Source organism: Lagenorhynchus albirostris, chromosome 14 (genome assembly GCF_949774975.1).
Source record: "Lagenorhynchus albirostris chromosome 14, mLagAlb1.1, whole genome shotgun sequence".
Classification (NCBI taxonomy): Eukaryota; Metazoa; Chordata; class Mammalia; order Artiodactyla; family Delphinidae; genus Lagenorhynchus; species Lagenorhynchus albirostris.
The window spans coordinates 64,689,654-64,706,622 of NC_083108.1; the positions used below are offsets into that span (position 1 = coordinate 64,689,654).

General features: G+C 42.5%; 1 protein-coding gene across 7 annotated transcripts in view; it reads left to right on the forward strand.

The window, feature by feature from the left end:
- Positions 1 to 14,614, forward strand: part of EIF4ENIF1 (eukaryotic translation initiation factor 4E nuclear import factor 1) — a 46,492-nt gene extending 31,878 nt beyond the window's left edge. For 5 of the 7 annotated variants that reach the window (XM_060170601.1, XM_060170603.1, XM_060170602.1 and 2 more), the window contains 12 exons: positions 701 to 836; positions 1,043 to 1,222; positions 1,845 to 2,077; positions 5,151 to 5,222; positions 5,666 to 5,849; positions 6,785 to 6,864; positions 7,201 to 7,343; positions 9,857 to 9,941; positions 11,209 to 11,341; positions 12,506 to 12,850; positions 13,104 to 13,268; positions 13,847 to 14,614. In XM_060170601.1, the coding sequence (XP_060026584.1) occupies positions 701 to 836; positions 1,043 to 1,222; positions 1,845 to 2,077; positions 5,151 to 5,222; positions 5,666 to 5,849; positions 6,785 to 6,864; positions 7,201 to 7,343; positions 9,857 to 9,941; positions 11,209 to 11,341; positions 12,506 to 12,850; positions 13,104 to 13,268; positions 13,847 to 14,088 (1,998 nt within the window). In that variant the 3' untranslated portion in view covers positions 14,089 to 14,614. The remainder of the gene's footprint in view (positions 1 to 700; positions 837 to 1,042; positions 1,223 to 1,844; positions 2,078 to 5,150; positions 5,223 to 5,665; positions 5,850 to 6,784; positions 6,865 to 7,200; positions 7,344 to 9,856; positions 9,942 to 11,208; positions 11,342 to 12,505; positions 12,851 to 13,103; positions 13,269 to 13,846) is intronic. The other 2 variants (XM_060170600.1, XM_060170599.1) reach the window with 2 other exon arrangements.
- The last annotated feature ends 2,355 nt before the right edge of the window (positions 14,615 to 16,969 follow it).

The window sequence follows — 16,969 nt, forward strand, 5'->3', positions numbered from 1 at the left end:
TAGTGCATCATTTAATTGCTCTTATTATTAAACCAAAAACTATGGAGGTCAGATCTAAAAGAAAACGAACACCTGAAAACTTTCCATTAAGTTCAAACAGATATTAGAGATCAATTAAAAGTTCATCTTTCACATTCTGACTTGGACTTTGACTAGGAAATATGACTTGGAAATATGATCTTTATGAGCTCTACTTTTTAGCTTTTGGGTTCTGAAATTGTCAGCATTGGATTTCATGATGTTTATTACAACCTTGAGGTTGCTGAAGTCTGAAGCAAGAGTTTTCTTTCATCAGCTCTCCATACCTGATGCTTAGTTGAAGGTCACTCATCAGCTTGGCTTTGGAATGCTTTACTCTGGTGCTGATTTTGATTTCAAAACTATACCCTCTTAGAACATTGATGGATTTTCTTATGAGGCAAAAATAGAAAACCAGAACACTTTCTGTAGCACAGATGTTTTGCTTTATATGCTTAGAGAATACATGGTTGGTTATGCCCAAGTTTGGGTTACTCAGAAATGATCCAGGAGGGGAAGAAAAGTTAAAGATGATCAGAATCCTAAGTTCTGAGGGTGTTTGCCTTCAGGTCAGCAGCATCAAAGGAAGTTTCAAAGTAAGTGACCCTTTCTTAAAATTTGAACCTTCTTGTCCTTTTCACCTAGAAACTATTATCTTAGCTTCTTTTATCTTTCCCTTTAGATGATAGAAGATGTTTTGGGAGAAGGGTCAGTCTCTGCCAGTCGATTTAGTAGGTGGTTCTCTAACCCGAGCCGATCAGGAAGCCGATCCAGCAGTCTTGGGTCAACACCACATGAAGAGCTGGAGAGACTTGCAGGTAAAATTGCTTCAGGTTCTGGTCTTAATGTAGACTTGAGCTTTCCCTGATATGGTTCATTTTGTCTTCATTAGTCAGGGGTCCATTAAAGGGTTTCTGGATACTGAAAAAACCCTTCAATTGGTGTCCTTTTAATACTGTTGAAGATATGTTTCTGTGCTTTATTGGGACCAATTAATTATGAATATATTTACTTGCAATACTAGGTCTGGAACAAGCCATCCTCTCTCCTGGACAGAACTCGGGGAATTATTTTGCTCCTATACCATTAGAAGACCATGCTGAAAATAAAGTGGATATTCTAGAAATGCTACAGAAAGCCAAAGTGGATTTAAAACCTCTCCTTTCCAGCCTTTCTGCAAATAAAGAAAAGCTTAAAGAGAGCTGTAAGTTTTTATTAGAGTCTGCTTTAGATATTTGAAACATTTGGATGCTCTGTCTTAATGGCAGAATTGGTTCTAACAGACGCTATCTCATCAAAAGTCAGATAATGGTGGGTTTTGTTTAATGTTCTTCAAAAAAACTTTTTATCAAACAGTACCACCTCTTTGAGAATCTGGTAGTCACTGGGTCACAAGCTCCATGGTAAGAACTTTTCTTCTAAGTCCTCCTTACTGGAGCCTGAGTATAACACTCCCGTGAATGTTGTAGTCCTCCCGAGCATAACTTGGCAGCTCCTCACACCTCTGCCCCAGTCTGCCATGTTCTTGCTTAGGTTATTAAGCCCTCAACATACAACCTTCGTGATATATTAACCATAGTGCAGGTAGCACTCTTTCTCATGTTGGGCCATCTGGGATTCCTGTCCCTGGTAATAAGTCTCCAAAAGACTCATTATAAGAAGTCCTCCTGCAGGATCTCAGTGCCTTCAGTTTGTCTGTTTTTGGTGTCAGCCTTTTCTGACCACCTCAATTCAACTGTGAAATAAATTATTTTCACCTTAACCATCATGGTATACAAAGAGAATTCCTTTGCTTCGCTTAACCTGGACTTTTTTCAACCTTTCAGCACATTCAGGGGTTGTGCTTTCAGTGGAAGAGGTAGAAGCAGGGCTCAAGGGCTTGAAGGTGGACCAGCAGGTGAAGAATTCAACTCCCTTTATGGCAGAGCATTTAGAGGAGACCCTGAGTACTGTGACCAGCAATCGACAGCTCAGAAAAGATGGAGATATGACTGCATTCAACAAGCTAGTGAGCACCATGAAGGCAAGTGGGACTTTGCCTTCTCAGCCCAAAGTCAGCGTAAGTATTTGGCACAAACCCCAACCTTTTCTCCTTTTCCCTCTTTCTATTCCACTTCCCACCCAATAAATGGCTTTTAAAAAAGGTATTCCGAGTAAGTTGGAAATTCTTTAGTAGTCAGTTGGTCCTTGCTACTTTTGTGTGTTTTTTAATTATCGCTATACTGTTTGTTACTTGAAAAAGCAGGCTTGTGGTTAATCTGTAGTTACTGTGCATGACAGTACAGCGATTGAAAGATTCAGACATAACTTGCTTATCTTAACTCACTGCTGAAAAAAAAAAGGTGTAAACATACCTTTTGGAATGAGCTCCAGAGAAGGTTTTCAGTTTATTCGGCTACTTAAGTTAAAGTAACTTACCATATTTTTAGAGTAAAATCTTTTCACAACTTCTAATTACTCCCAGATACCTGAGATTACTTGCTTTCTTGATTAGGCAGTTGACAGGTATACATATCATTTGTAAAGTATCTAAGATGAATTTTTCAAGACAGTTGCATTCTGTTAATTTACTAATAAAAAAAAGCTGTGACTCCAAACTTATAAAACACCTTTAGACATGAAGTTGGGTTACAAGGTGACTGCATGTCAGTAAATGCAGGTGTGTAGCACATACTGGTCTTTGTCATAACACATTTAGAGGGCGCCTCTCAGCCATGGTCTATGTGTTACTGTTGCTAACCCTTGATGATACAAAGTGAAAGGGAAATGGTAAATCTGAATAATAAATAAAAACATAGACTTACTCTAGTTGCTATGTTATAGCAAATTTACCAAACTGAGTTTTGTCTCTTGTTTTTCCTGACACCTTCTTGTCTGAGAGCTATAGGTTAACCATGGGAGAAGTAGCTGTTTCATTGTGCCTTGTACCAGTGGAGGGCAGCTGATTTTTGATGTTTCTTTTCTGACCAGCTGTTAGTGCTAGATCCTAACAGACGCCATTGTTCCTGGCCTACCTACCTGACTCTCTGCCTCTGAAAGGAGGCATCTCAGATAGGTGTAAGATAGACTTACTTCTGTGTATCTGACCACACCATGCCAGTAATAGGGGAATGTTCCTTGTAAGCTGCTTTAGATAATTTCCATGCAAAGAATTACTAGATATAAATGCTTTCAAATGAGGACCAGATTACAGGACTGCAAACTATCCTGTCCTGCTTTCTTGTTATTGGGTTGGCCAAAAAGTCCATTTGGGGTTTTCTGTGATTTAACGGAAAAACCCAAACAAACTTTTTGGTCAACCCAGTACCTTTATGTCATGGTGATTACGTGCTGACTACAGTGGTAGGGATCAAATCTTGTAAATAGCCACTTTTATTGTAAGTAAAGAAATGGGAGCAGGGGAATTCAACAGTTTACCTGATGCTTTTGAACATCTTCTTTCAGATATGATTCTAGGGTTTGATATTAACACAGTTGACCCGGAGTTGTGAGGATAACTGGTATGATGTTGGGGTTTCAGTGCTCTGAAATATATCTGGCTTCAGCTGAGGGAATGAGCCTCAAACACACGCATAAAGGAATGGATGATATAATTTAAGGTGCTAGGCAAAGAGTAACACAAACTCAACCTAGAAAAGAAAGCAACAAGAAAATAATGTAATAAGTGCACCGGGCATTATCCCAAAATATTACTTGATTTGCATATTGTTGTTTAAGTCATGGAGTTCTTCCAAGCTTTTAGTTACTGTGACTGTGTTATGTATACTATTTCTGATCTGCCTCTGTTTTGGTTCAATCATATTGTTTATCCCCAAAATAGGACACGTTGGTTCAGTCTAAACTCTATTTCAAATTAAATTGTAGACACTATCCTCCAAATATAGTAAGCCATGTAGTATAAAGTTGCCTATTTGTTTTTTTTGTTTTTTGGGTTTTTTTAAATAAATTTATTTATTTTATTTATTTACTTTTGGCTGTGTTGGGTCTTCGTTGCTGGGTGCGGGCTTTCTCTAGTTGCGGCGAGCGGGGGCTACTTTCCGTTGCGGTGCACGGGCTTCTCATTGCGGTGGCTTCTCTTGTTGTGGAGCACAGGCTGTAGGCGCACAGGCTTCAGTAGTTGTGGCACGCAGGCTCAGTAGTTGTGGCACACAGGCCTGCTCCACGGCATGTGGGATCTTCCCAGAGCAGGGCTCGAACTTGTGTCCCCTGCCTTGGCAGGCAGATTCTTAACCACTGCGCCACCAAGAAAGCCCGCCTATTTGTTTTTGTTAAACGGAATTAAATGACTCTTGAGGAGATCTTATAAAAATCATTTACGGTCAGTTCCAATTCCAAAACCAGCAATGAAACACTTGGATATCTTTGGGCTATTTGTCACTCCCGAGGACATTGCTGTGGACCTTGGCAGTTCCAGCTTGTGGAAGGGAAACTGACAGAGAAAGCACTTCAGGCAGAGCTAAATGGACACAAGGATGTCCTGAAGCACCAGAGGTAATACAAGTTCGATGCAAAATATAACTGCTGCTGCATTAAAAGAGCTAAAAGTGGAGGATATGAATTTTGCCCTGTATATGAGACCCATTTGGAGTAGCTTGTTAAAAAATAATAAAGTTTAAATTTCCTGAAATATGAAACTCTGAAATATAACAATTTTGGCCAAACTCACATGTTGTTACTAGGTTTTTCGTACCATCTATGGTCTATAAATCTTGTTAAAGACAATGGGTAGCAAAGGTTGCCTCAAATTAAAATCTATAGATTATCAAAATTTCCTACTTGTGCCTTCTCAGTAAATAAGTGTTCCCCTGTTTCACCATTTTCTTTTCCCCTTCTTTTGGTCACAGTGTTAGAAATAGTAAAATGGACCTAGGGTTACCACAGAAAAGACCTTGTCTGAGGGTCTCTGAGTGGACTTTGCCACGTACATGTGAAAATTCTTTCTGTTCCGAGATCTTTGGGACCTGTGTGATGAGAGAGTGGGACAAGTTGATCTGACTTTTCTGTGATATGGACATCATTCTGCTGTTAAGTGCCAACTCCCTGGGGAGTTTTTATGTTTTCTTGTGGTGGTCCCCAATTAATAAGTTTAGTAAGTAAGAAGGTTAAAACCAGTTTTCCTTTGATTTTTTTAGCGAACGCTTGAAAGCCATTTGATGTCCCCTGCTGAGATTCCAAGCCAGCCTGTCCCTAAGAACATCTTGCAGGTACTTCACAATCTTATACCGAGGCCTTGGAGTCCTGAACAGTAGTCCTCCGAACTGGTTTTGTGTGGTGGTCCACCTTTGGGCCTTAGAGAATGATCCATGTTGCCCGGCAACGAAGGATATGATATTGCTGCCTGACATAGTTCTGTGTCGCTTGTTAATCTCAATGTGGGGTGGGTAGGTGGCTAAAAAAGATGATGAAGTAAGTGCTTGGTTTCCAGTTTGCAGGTTTGCAATAGAATTCTATGGAAATTTAAAGTATCTAACTTATATTTGTAGCACTAACTTAAAGGAAATGTTGGTAGCTGAACATTCAGAGCAATTTGTTGAATGTACATGTGCCAAGTCCTTTAGTGCAACAGGAGGGAGATTCATCATTGGCAACCTCTGACTAGGAGGAAGAACTAGGTTTGTTCACAAGGATTTGACTTTTCTGCCTTTAGGAACTTCTGGGTCCACCTGTTCAGAGACCTGCTTCTTCCAATCTTCTGAGTGGCCTTATGGGGAGCTTGGAGCCTACGACATCTTTACTGGGCCAAAGAGCACCCTCTCCTCCCTTGTCACAGGTGTTTCAGACGAGAGCAGCCTCAGCAGACTACCTTCGTCCCAGAATACCATCACCAATTGGTAAATGCTTTTGTGCGTAGATGCCTATCTGTTATCATTTCCCCTCCCCTTCCCCTAGGTTATACCTCTCCCTTAAAACTGGCAAAGTCTTTTTCATGGGTATCCTTGAAGAGTTTAAAAAGAAATGTGTTAATTTGTTATGATTTTTTCAGGGGGTGGTAAGGACACAGATGTGGAAGATAGTTTATTATCCAGCTGCCCTTCTAGATAAATAGGTTCATGGTGAAGTTTTGTACTTTTTCTCTTGAGGTTGATCTAAATTGGATCCAGCTTTTTAGTCATCTTCCTTATTTTGGGAATTCAACCTAGAAAAGTTAATTTGGCTCCATAGGTTTTTCCTTAATAAAGAAGTCAGAGTAGTGGCTGTCTACCAACCTGGTGAAGTTGTACACGACCAACTGGGAGGTCTTGTGGCTAATTCAGAACATGAATGGAAGAAGCACTTCCAGAAAGCTGTCTTAGCAAAGTGTTGTACACAATCTCAGTGTTCTTGCACCTGCGACCACTTTAGGCTGCTGGCTGCTCTGGCCCCTGCCAGTCATACCTTGAGAGGAAGTTTTTGTAATCTTTCCACAATTAGGGAGATATAACGGAAAGAGTATGAACCTCAGAGCACTGGCCTCTGCTTTGGTATCAGCTGGTGTGGTTGCAATGGGCCAAATCACTGGCTAGAAAAGCTATTCTCTCCCAGATAGAGGTCTCGGCTCTGAAAGAGACAAAACTGACAGCTTAGCTGGGAAGATAGATACCAGCAGTTTGAGTCATTAAGTGCTCTGATTGAGGTCCACAGAAGAAGAGAGACATCATCAGCCCAGGAAATCAGTACTTCCTGAAAGAGATGGTGTTCAGCGAGGAGCAGCATGCATTGGTGATAATGCCTCTTGGAGGGACAGGTGCTATCTTGACATGCACTGAATCTTTAATCTTCCCAACAGGTTTCACTCCAGGACCACAGCAGCTTCTCGGAGATCCATTCCAAGGCATGCGCAAGCCCATGAGCCCTGTCACAGCCCAGGTCTGGCTGAGCTCTTTCTCAAACTTAATCTGTTGCTTGCTTTTTACCCTTATTGTTGCTTGTGGGATAGAGAATTAAATTGCTGCAATGCTTGGAAGTGGTTTTGAATTATAACTCAAGCTCAGTGAAGGCTAGAAAATTGGTGAAATTATGTCAAACTTAAATAGCTGAAATTCTGTTCAGTGGATGGCAGCATAGTTTAGTCAGGTTTGCAGTATTTAATTTCTCTCAGCTGCTGCTTAAACATACCTTTCCCAAAAGAGCAAAGAGAGACCTTTGTAGAAAGTGCACTGACTGTCATTCTTCTGCTGACCCCCCTCTGCCACTTCTGTTCAGCAGATGAGCCAGCTAGAATTGCAACAGGCAGCTTTGGAGGGACTGGCCCTGCCACATGACCTTGCAGTGCAGGCAGCAAACTTCTACCAGCCTGGTTTTGGCAAACCACAGGTGGACAGAACCAGAGATGGATTCAGAAACAGGTAAATTATTAATCCTACCCTTGTGGAGATTTGCAAATTAGTTATCCATAGTATAACTTCTGTTTTACACACTGATATATTATACAATATATGGTGACAGTTCCATCTCCTGAATGTTCAGTAGAGGAAACCGTATGATTGAATTCTAGTGCAGGGGCATAGGCTTTTCATCCTATATAATTTTATTTATATTTTTCATTTAGCGGATTCGTTTTTACAGATGTAGCTAGCATAGCTACTTATTTGCAGTTATGCTTATGAAATGATGAAAAGTAAAACTACACCTAGCTTCCTCCCCCTCAGATTCCTTGTTGAGTATCAAACTGTGCCTTGATTCAGGTTTGTTGGTCAGAACTGTTAACAAATGATTACTGACTTCACTCTCCTCCCATTCTCTCCACTAGTTTCAACAAGTAGTGAAATGAAATGAACCAGAAGTTGGGGAGGAAAGGGTAGCAATATTGTTCTTTTTTATTGTAAAATAAAATAAGCAGAAAACTGCATGAAGCAAATGTATGGCTTATTGTAAGGTAAACTCTCGTTAGCTACCCAGAAGCCCTCCTTGTGCCTTATCCCGATAATACCCCTTTTCTCCAGAAGTGACCATTGTCCAGTCTTTAAAAGTAATCACCACCTTCGTATTTTTAGTTTTATCACCAAAATATGCATCCTTGAACACTGTACTCCTGCCCCATATAGTATTTGGTACTTAAGCCGTATTTGTTTTGATGTGATTATTAAAATTGCTGTCTCAGTGTCTTCCTTTAGCTGGTTTTGTATGTTGAAACTTTCAGAAAACATTGGGACCAGTAAGTACCCCATTCCCTTGCATAAATGTGTCTGATCTATAGCCCTCAGCCTAAACAGAGAGCTCAGGACTGTTCTGCCAAGCCCCTTCACTGGACTTCTGTCTACAATGTAACGATTTGTTGACCTTCAAAGCACTTTTGATATCCACAATTTAATTTGCTCTTGGCAACAACTCTGTGAGGTAGATGGGGTAAAGAACTGCATTTTACAGATACAGAAACTTAGGTTTTTAAAATGTGACTTACTTGAAGCTAGCAGGTAGATCCAAGTCACTGTCAGTGGAGCCTTCAATTTTTAGATCAAATAGCAGGCCTTCCCTGAATACCGTGTACACAATTGTGTCCCCCAACAGATATGGTTTCTCCTTGCCTTGCTTTATTTTTTTATTGAACCTGTCACCTTTAGCATATTTTTTTTTCTGTCTCCCTGCCCATAGTAACCCTTCTATCCTGCAAACACAAGAATGTAATGAAGCCAGAGATTTTTGTTTTGTTTACTGCTGTATCCCCAGCACCTAGAACAGTGTCTAGCACATAGTAGGTGCTTAAATATGTTTATCAGAAGGAATAAATGATAGGTTGTGCAGAACCACCAGATTGGAGGTTACCTCTTAGTCACCCAGAGTACTACTGTCTCTCTCTCCCCTTGTCATCATACTCATAGAGTCTCAGGGTGGCAGCACTGGGGCTTACCTGGTACAGACTGGAAAGAAGCCATGAGTTTAGGATTCCCATCTGCTTATGAGTCAGAGAACTTCCAGAATCATTGACTGTACTTGGAGCTTTGGCCTTTGCAGAACAAGGTCTGACATGGCTGAAATGCAGTGAAGCTTTGATTAGCCAGTGAGCTCACATAGTTCATTCTTCTCTCAGCCTGTTTATGTCATCAACTGTTTCCTGTTTTCTTCCAAGTTAAGAGAGAATAAGTAGGATGTCTGGGGAGAGAAGGGAAGTCTGCTCTTTTAAACTTGATAAGGGAAGCCTGGGACCAACCCTGTGTGTAGACCAGGAGTAGCGGGGAATGCTTCATGTAACTGGGTCCTAAAATAGCTCAAAGTCTTGGTGCTCTATTTGACTTGAATCAGTGTCTCACAGCCTCAGTTCTATGCCAGGCACTGTACTACTCAGTGTTGCTCCCTACCTTCTGGAGCACAGCCTGCCCTACAGAATAAAGGCCCTCCCTAGCCTACCTCACTGGAATAGTCAGCAAGTAAACTACACACTAGCGCTGGATAACCCTACATTCCCAAGGCCTTCCTGAGTCCCTGTACCTGTTCCTTCTACCTGAATCATTGTTCTCCGTCTGTAGTTTATCATTGGCACACTCAATGCAGCTCCTTCCAAGAGAAGCTTTTGCAAAGTCCCTGCATCGTAGGGGTATCCTCTCATTCCTTCTACCCCTCATTTTCCCATTGTACTTTGTTGGTACCCTAATATTGACATTCCTTGTTTGCCCTAGGTTAGTAAGTATCTCCCCTAGATGAGAGCTCTTGCAAGGCACGGGACCATGTATCATTAAGCTTTTGTCTTTCCTCAGAACTTAGCACATGGTTTTGCATATGTTAGACACTTATTAAATACTTGGGAAATTGAATTGAAGAAAGGAAATGGGATGCTTCCTAGGCTGGCCTTGAGTTTTATGTGGTTTTAGAACTTGGAGTTTGAGCAGCTTGGGGCTCACACTGATAATTGGTTTGTTCACAGGCAACCACGAGTGACCAAGTCACCAGCACCTGTGCACGGAGGGAATTCCTCTTCCCCTGCCCCAGCCGCCTCCATCACAAGCATGGTCAGTGACCTTTGCCTTTGTGAATGACTCCTAGGCTTCTCCCTGTTTGGTTGTGCCTATGTTGGATCACTGTGTACCCCAAAATGTCCTTGAGTGCCTTCCACAGGAGTCAGTGATTTATTAGACTTTTATGCCTGCCTATTTATTAGGCCCTCCCCTCTCAGGATACAGTCTAACTCAGGATTCTAAGTTCTAGTGAAGCCCCTACCTTGGGGAAAGTGTGTTCCAGGAGATAGACAAGTAAGGGCCAGAGCATACAGCGTGGTGTGATATGTTCAAACAAATGAAGAATTGGAGTGGGGAGCAGGGGAGGACAGGGGTAAGGATAGGAGGTGAGGTGACTGGGCTTGGAGCATGGGAAGTCCAGAGAAACATGGTGGGAGTTCACAAATTCAGATTCAGGTCTCAATACAAGTTAAGGCTGGGATAGAGAGGTTTGCTTACTTGTGGTGACAAGTCAAGTTTTACAGCCGACTCGTGTACCAGCATTATTTACCTTTTTTAGGTTTCATCCCCCCACAGACCTTTATCACCTAGTCAAAGCTGATAAGGGGAAAAGACTATTGCTCTGTACTTCAGGACCTCAAGTGGGTCTTTGCACTAAGCACCCTGAAGGCAGGATCTAAGAGCTTTTCTGTTCATAATTCATGCCCTGTCTCCTGTCATCAAGGATTTGGGATTGTTTAATGAGAAAAGTTGCATGCATAATAAAATCATCAATGTAAAAGTAGGCAATAAAGAGGTGGGAAGAAATGACCCCAAATACTGAGTACTGGTGGCTGAGGAGACCTTTAAGAACATAATTGTGGATTTTCTGTTAGCCAGGTTAAGATGGGAAACACTACAAGTATAGAGAAATTTAGGTTCTGTGGTTGTCGCTGAAATGTCCTTTCCTAGCTGGGAGGGCTGCTGTTGCAGGGTATACTTCTGGCCATGTTCTTTCCCCCTTCCCAGCCTAATCCTGAAGCAGAGGCTGCCATAGGCAGATCCCCATCACCGCAGACAGGTAGATTGAAGCTTCTGTGCTTCAACTACCTTTATGCTAGAGCTAAATCTATGTTTTGATGAAATTGTGAGCATGGGATGGTGCACTTGGGCCACCGCCTATTTGGCCCATCCTGTTGCTTTTCTTCCAGCAGCTAGAGACCAGACGTTGGAGTTGGCCTCTGCCACATGTAGCCAGAAGGGGACTCTTCAGCTTCAGTAGTTTGGCCAGTTGATTAGGAAAGGCATTTAAAGAATGTGTTAATACTGTTTTTCTCTGCAGCTTTCTCCTTCCTTCACTCCTACCTCAGTGATTCGTAAGATGTACGAGAGCAAAGAGAAAAGCAAGGAGGAGCCAGCATCTGGAAAAGCAGCTCTTGGTGACAGTAAAGAGGACACTCAGAAGCCCAGTGAAGGTACTGCAGAGCTGTTGAGGATGTACTGCCCAATAACGTATGTGACAGAGCATCAGCCTGCAAAGCCCTGGGCAAGACCCCTAGTTGCTTTGGACCACAGTTCTGTGTCTAACAGTGAGAAGGGTTGGACCAGCTCACGGTTACTTAAGCCACTTGAAATTCTGACCAATCTAACAGTGGCAGGCATGAGTGCTGGTATTAGGAAGAACAAGCATTAGTTTAGGATCCTTATTTTGGCTTGAATTATTAGTACATTTATTTGGCAAATTAATAAAAGTTCAACCAGGTTTATTTCTGAAAGGTTCTCTCCAGTCTGTGGAGACTAATCATCTAATAAAACCTGCAGTGGGTGAAGCATATAGGAGGTGTGTGAGAGCCTTTTATAAATATGTAGAAAATGTAAGAGGTTTTTAGGGGTTGCACAGTTGGGATTTTAAGGACATAGTGAAACAGATTCTAATGAGTGAGGTTTACATAGGTCTAGAGTATTGGTCTGAGAGCTTTTTGCCTGTGAGAAAGCTTCTGAGAAAAAAAGAAAAAAGAAATCCTGTTGGTCCTACTAAAAGGCAGTTCAGATTCCTTCACCAGACTATAATTACTCTTTAAGCTTTCTGTTGTGATGGATTTGCATAATTTTACTCACTTGATTTTCCCCTTAGACTAAAAAGCATGTTAATCCCAAGCAGCTGACTAGGATAGGACTAGCTCCCACACAGATGCAGACCACAGGCATATGGGCAGACCAGGGTGCCCAACTGAGTTAGACCACCAGACCTGATATGCCAGGCTTGCTTGCCCATAGCTATTCCTGGATTGGGAAGGTTGTAAGAACAAAGATGTGGGCTTCTTAAAAGTTATCTCATTTACAACTTCAGAGTCTTTGGTTTTTTAGAGTGTAGCAAAAATAAACTCTTGCAGCAAGGTGTTGGAAGACTGGAAAACTTGGGGTCTGCTCCCAGGTCTGTCCTTAACTACCCATGACCTTGACTAGGCCTGTTCATAAGGCCAAACGATGGTCCCTACGATGCAATCCTCTAAATCTGTTGAGGGGATCAAATAAGGATTGTGAGCTTTCTAAGAAATGAGTTACTGGATCATTGGGAGGACAATGTGTTTGAGAAAAGTTTGCCAATACCAAAATATTCTCTTTCTGGATCCTTACAGAGAACCTCCTGTCATCCAGCTCTGTGCCCACTGCTGATCGAGACTCTTCTCCCACTACAAATCCCAAACTATCAACCCTACAGCGGTTTTCATGTTCCACCCCACTATCACAGACCAGTCGTTACACCAAAGAACAAGATTATCGACCTAAAGCAACTGGGAGAAAAACACCCACCTTGGCATCCCCAGTTCCAGGAACACCTTTTCTCCGCCCTGTGCACCAAGTCCCCCTTGTCCCCCATGTCCCCATCGTTCGGCCTGCTCACCAGCTTCACCCAGGGTTGGTCCAAAGGATGCTGGCCCAGGGAGTACATCCACAGCATCTTCCAAGTTTGCTCCAAGCTGGTGAGTTTCTGACCTGGCATGATGACAGTTGCTAGAACTGATGGTTTTCATCCCTAAAAAGATGTTACTAGGTTTTTTCCATTTTAACCAGTGGGTCCAATCTGATCTATCCCTTAGTCGATTAAAAGATTAGGAACCTAGCATTGAGCATTCTTCATTCTTAATAAACTTTCTGATTAGCAAAACTGTATAGTCAGGCTTGAAAATTTCCAGGTAGATTATTTCTCACCAGTTTCTTCTTTCTGCCCAATAGGTGTGCTTCCTCCTGGGATGGACCTGACTCATTTACAGGGACTATCTGGCCCAATCCTGGGTCAACCCTTTTACCCTTTACCTGCCACTAGTCACCCTCTCCTAAACCCTCGTCCTGGGACACCTCTGCATCTGGCAATGATGCAACAGCAGCTACAGCGCTCAGGTAAGTTCAGAAATGGGCCAGATGAGCTGAGGATGGGCTCAGGCTCAAAGTTTTTGAACCAGTTTCCAGTGAAGGGGATAAAATGACACTGACCATTCACCTTAGCAAGACTGGGATAAGGGTGTCATCAGAGAATAGGATGAAGTAAACCGACCTCTGTGGGATTTGGAATTCCTGTGAAGACAGTGGGAGAGCCAGGTGTGCTCTGGCTTTTTTTTTTTCTTTTGTCCCTTTGCCTCTTAGGAGAGGAGGCTGAGAATCCTGACAGATTCAGCATAGGGACTGCCGAGAGCAGATGCTCTCTCGCCAGCTTATGTCATTGCTTCTGCTTGTCTTGGGAAGTAGTGGGCATGTCATCTAGGATGGGCTCTCAATATGGATTGCTTCTGAATAGCTCAGCTTTCTAAGGTACTGTCTTCTGGCATTTTGCAAAGGAATTTCCTAAAGAAGCCTAGAATCAATCACGTGGTAAAGAATTCTGTTTGGAGTTTCATGGATAGGATTTGAGTGAAGCAGGGTCTGCTAGAGAACTACTTCCCCTCCTTGTGCTCTGAATGATAACGTTCTTATCGCCACAGTTCTTCATCCTCCAGGGTCTGGTTCCCAGGCAGCTGCTGTTAGCGTTCAGACGACGCCTCAGAATGTGCCCAGCCGGTCAGGCCTGCCTCATGTGCACTCCCAACTAGAGCACCGCCCCAGCCAGAGGAGCAGCTCCCCCGTGGGCCTTGCCAAATGGTTTGGCTCAGATGTGCTACAGCAGCCCCTGCCCTCCATGCCCGCCAAAGTCATCAGTGTAGATGAACTGGAGTACCGACAATGAGCAGGGCAGCAGGCTTGTCTAAGCCTGGACCTTTTGGTGGCACCCTGGTCAGGACTCTGCTTCCTCATCTCATGTTGGTTTATGGGCTTTTACTTTGTAGCACTCTGTGCGAAGCTGTTGAAGGGCACCTAGGCACCTGGTGTTGTCTGCATTATGATGGAAGGAACTTATTAACCAATCGAGTGGAGGCTACATGGTCTGAATACAGGATGCAGTGTTGTCAGTCCTGAATACAGGAAACAGTCTTTTTTTGTAAGATATGTGAATGAAGTGTTGGTGTCTTCACCAAAAGGTGGCACCTTAAGGGTTCTGAGGAAATAAATGTATAGACCCTTATGTACAGACCTGTGTATAAACAACTTTTGTACATACATATAGGATAGCTTTTTTGAACTTATACAGCTGTACATAAAAGTAGCTGATATTAGTTAAGCCTGTGTCAACAGTTTGGATTTTTTTTCACTTGTACATTTGGGACTTTTTCTTTTGGTTGATTAAAGTTGCATATGCTAAGTGTGTGAATGAAGTGAATGGCACTGTTGTGTTTATTTCTTCCTGAATCTCTTCCTCTTCACTAGGTTCTTCGAGGGAAATTATCTTAAGTTTTTTCTTTAGAACTCATGGAATTGAACTCTGATTTGGGAGAAGGAAACTATGGCCCTCTTTCTTGAGCCTTAAAGACCCCAATGGGCCAGTTCAGGCTGGGCTGACCTTACAGGTAGTATTGATTGTGGCTAATACCAGATGATGGTGTGCAATTTCTAAAATTAAACCCACCTAGTGAAAACTATTTGTTTATTGGGGTAAAAGTCAGCGGTTTGTTGCCTTCCTGTTCTCCAGGTCAAAGTCCCCTATAGGGAAAAATGGGGCCTTAGAGTTCTGATTCAATCCATAAATTTTTTCCATATAAAACTTCCCTCAAGACTCTGGTGCCTGTGTTAACTGATTTCTTGTGTGCTCTACCTCATTCCTCAACTCACAATTATTTTAATTATTCATCTTAACTACATGCACAACATTGGAGAAAAGGATTCTACTATAATACTCTATGGCCTCAAGTCCCCTTTCCTCACTTAAGGTTTTTTAGTCCCACCAATCTGAGGTGACAGATCTTCTTGATTTGTCACCCAGTATCTCGATAACTCACCCAGTATCTCGATACTTGTCTATTTAGGGCCATCAAAGCTACTTTGACTTCACACTAGAGGGTCAAATAATGAGGCCATTCTCTGATTCACAGGTGAAATGAGCAAGATGGGTGGATTTTGAGTACAAGGGTGAAAAACAGCCTCAGTGTTAAGGGTGCAGCCTATAAACCTGGAGCTGCCCACCCTGCCCTATATTCTTCCAGGAACACAAGAAAGCAGGTTGCTTTTCAACCAAACCTGGCTTTGTGGACTGAGCATGAGGTCTGTATCTTCCTAGTACTTCAACTTCATTAGCCCTCCCTCCCTGCAGTAGGATTTGGTGAGTGATTCTTCAACTTCAGAAATAAGCCCTGTTTAGAATTCTCACAAATGCTTTGTTTCTATAAACAAAAGCTGGAAAACAATCTCAAGTAACAGTGGCAGAACATAGACACCTGAATCTAATTCCATCTTTCCTGTGTGTCCTTTCACCTTCCCTTTCATGTTGAACCAATAGTTAATAGGTGTAGAGTGGGGAGGATTGGTTTGAAGCTGCCTGTGAGGGCCTCCTTTTCAGACTTAGAAGCTGGTATGACAGAAATGAACAAATGCAGGCACCAAGCAGAGGGCAAAGCCATTAGCCAATAACTGGTGAGATGGAGCCAGAAGGAAATAAAGGAGTGTTGCTAAGAATAGCACAGCAGAAGCTAAACGGCACAAAAACTATTTTGGTGAATGGAAGAGTAGAGGCAAAAGAAGTTAATGCAGTCTTCAGGAGCTAAAAGCCAGATATAGAGTAAGGGCAATGGAAGAGTAGAGGCAAAAGAGGAAGTTAATGCAGTCTTCAAGAGTTAAAAGCCAGATATAGAGTAAGGGCAGGAGGACTTGATGACATGATGTCTCAGCTAACAAGGTATCTTACGTGGAGCAACTTTGGAAAGTCTAGCAGGCATGAAATGAGTTTAGAAGCAATCAAGACTGGAAGGATGTGCAAGGCCTCCTCAAAGTAAAAAGGCAGAGGGCCACAGAGAACCTCGTGGAAGTTAAGGAGGGGGGTCAGGTAGGAAAGAATAGTGCCCCCACCCCCCAAGGAAGTAGTTGAGCAGCCAGTACTTGGCAAGTTAGTAGTAATCAAAAGTAGGGGGAAAAAATGGGAAAGTACAGCTAGGCCTTCTTCCAGGAGACAGCTGTTAAGTATCTTATAAGCCAGGCTCTTAAGATGGAAGGGAGGTCAGGTACACTGGCCTGAATGAAAGAGACAAACTCCAGGAATGAAGATAACTTATTGGAGTAAACTGATTCAATAGTTCTATTCCCTACACAATTGGTTCAAGAATGGGAATGAGATGCAGAGACAAATTGGCTGGGCAGCTTCTAGGAAATGGCTTCCCCAAAAGATAAAGACTCAGCGCTCTTTAGTATCCTCTGGATACTGATACAAAGCCTGGGACTGAGCAGACATTCTTTGACAGTGAGGGGAGCCAACTGCCCAGCAAAGCCAACAAACTGCAGTGGACAAGAGTAGCTTGATGGAAAGAATCTGGATCCTCAATGACATACCAGCTACCATAAGCCCATCTGAGCTCCAGAAAACTTATGTGAGAGACCAAGTTTTCTTCCATTTCAGCTGGTTAAGTTAGCGTCTGCTATGAAACACAGCTAAAAGCATTCTAACTAGTTAATGGCACAGGACAGTGAGTCTGCTTAGCTGTGCTATAAAAGATTAGGAAAGAAAAATGGAAACTCACAGGAAA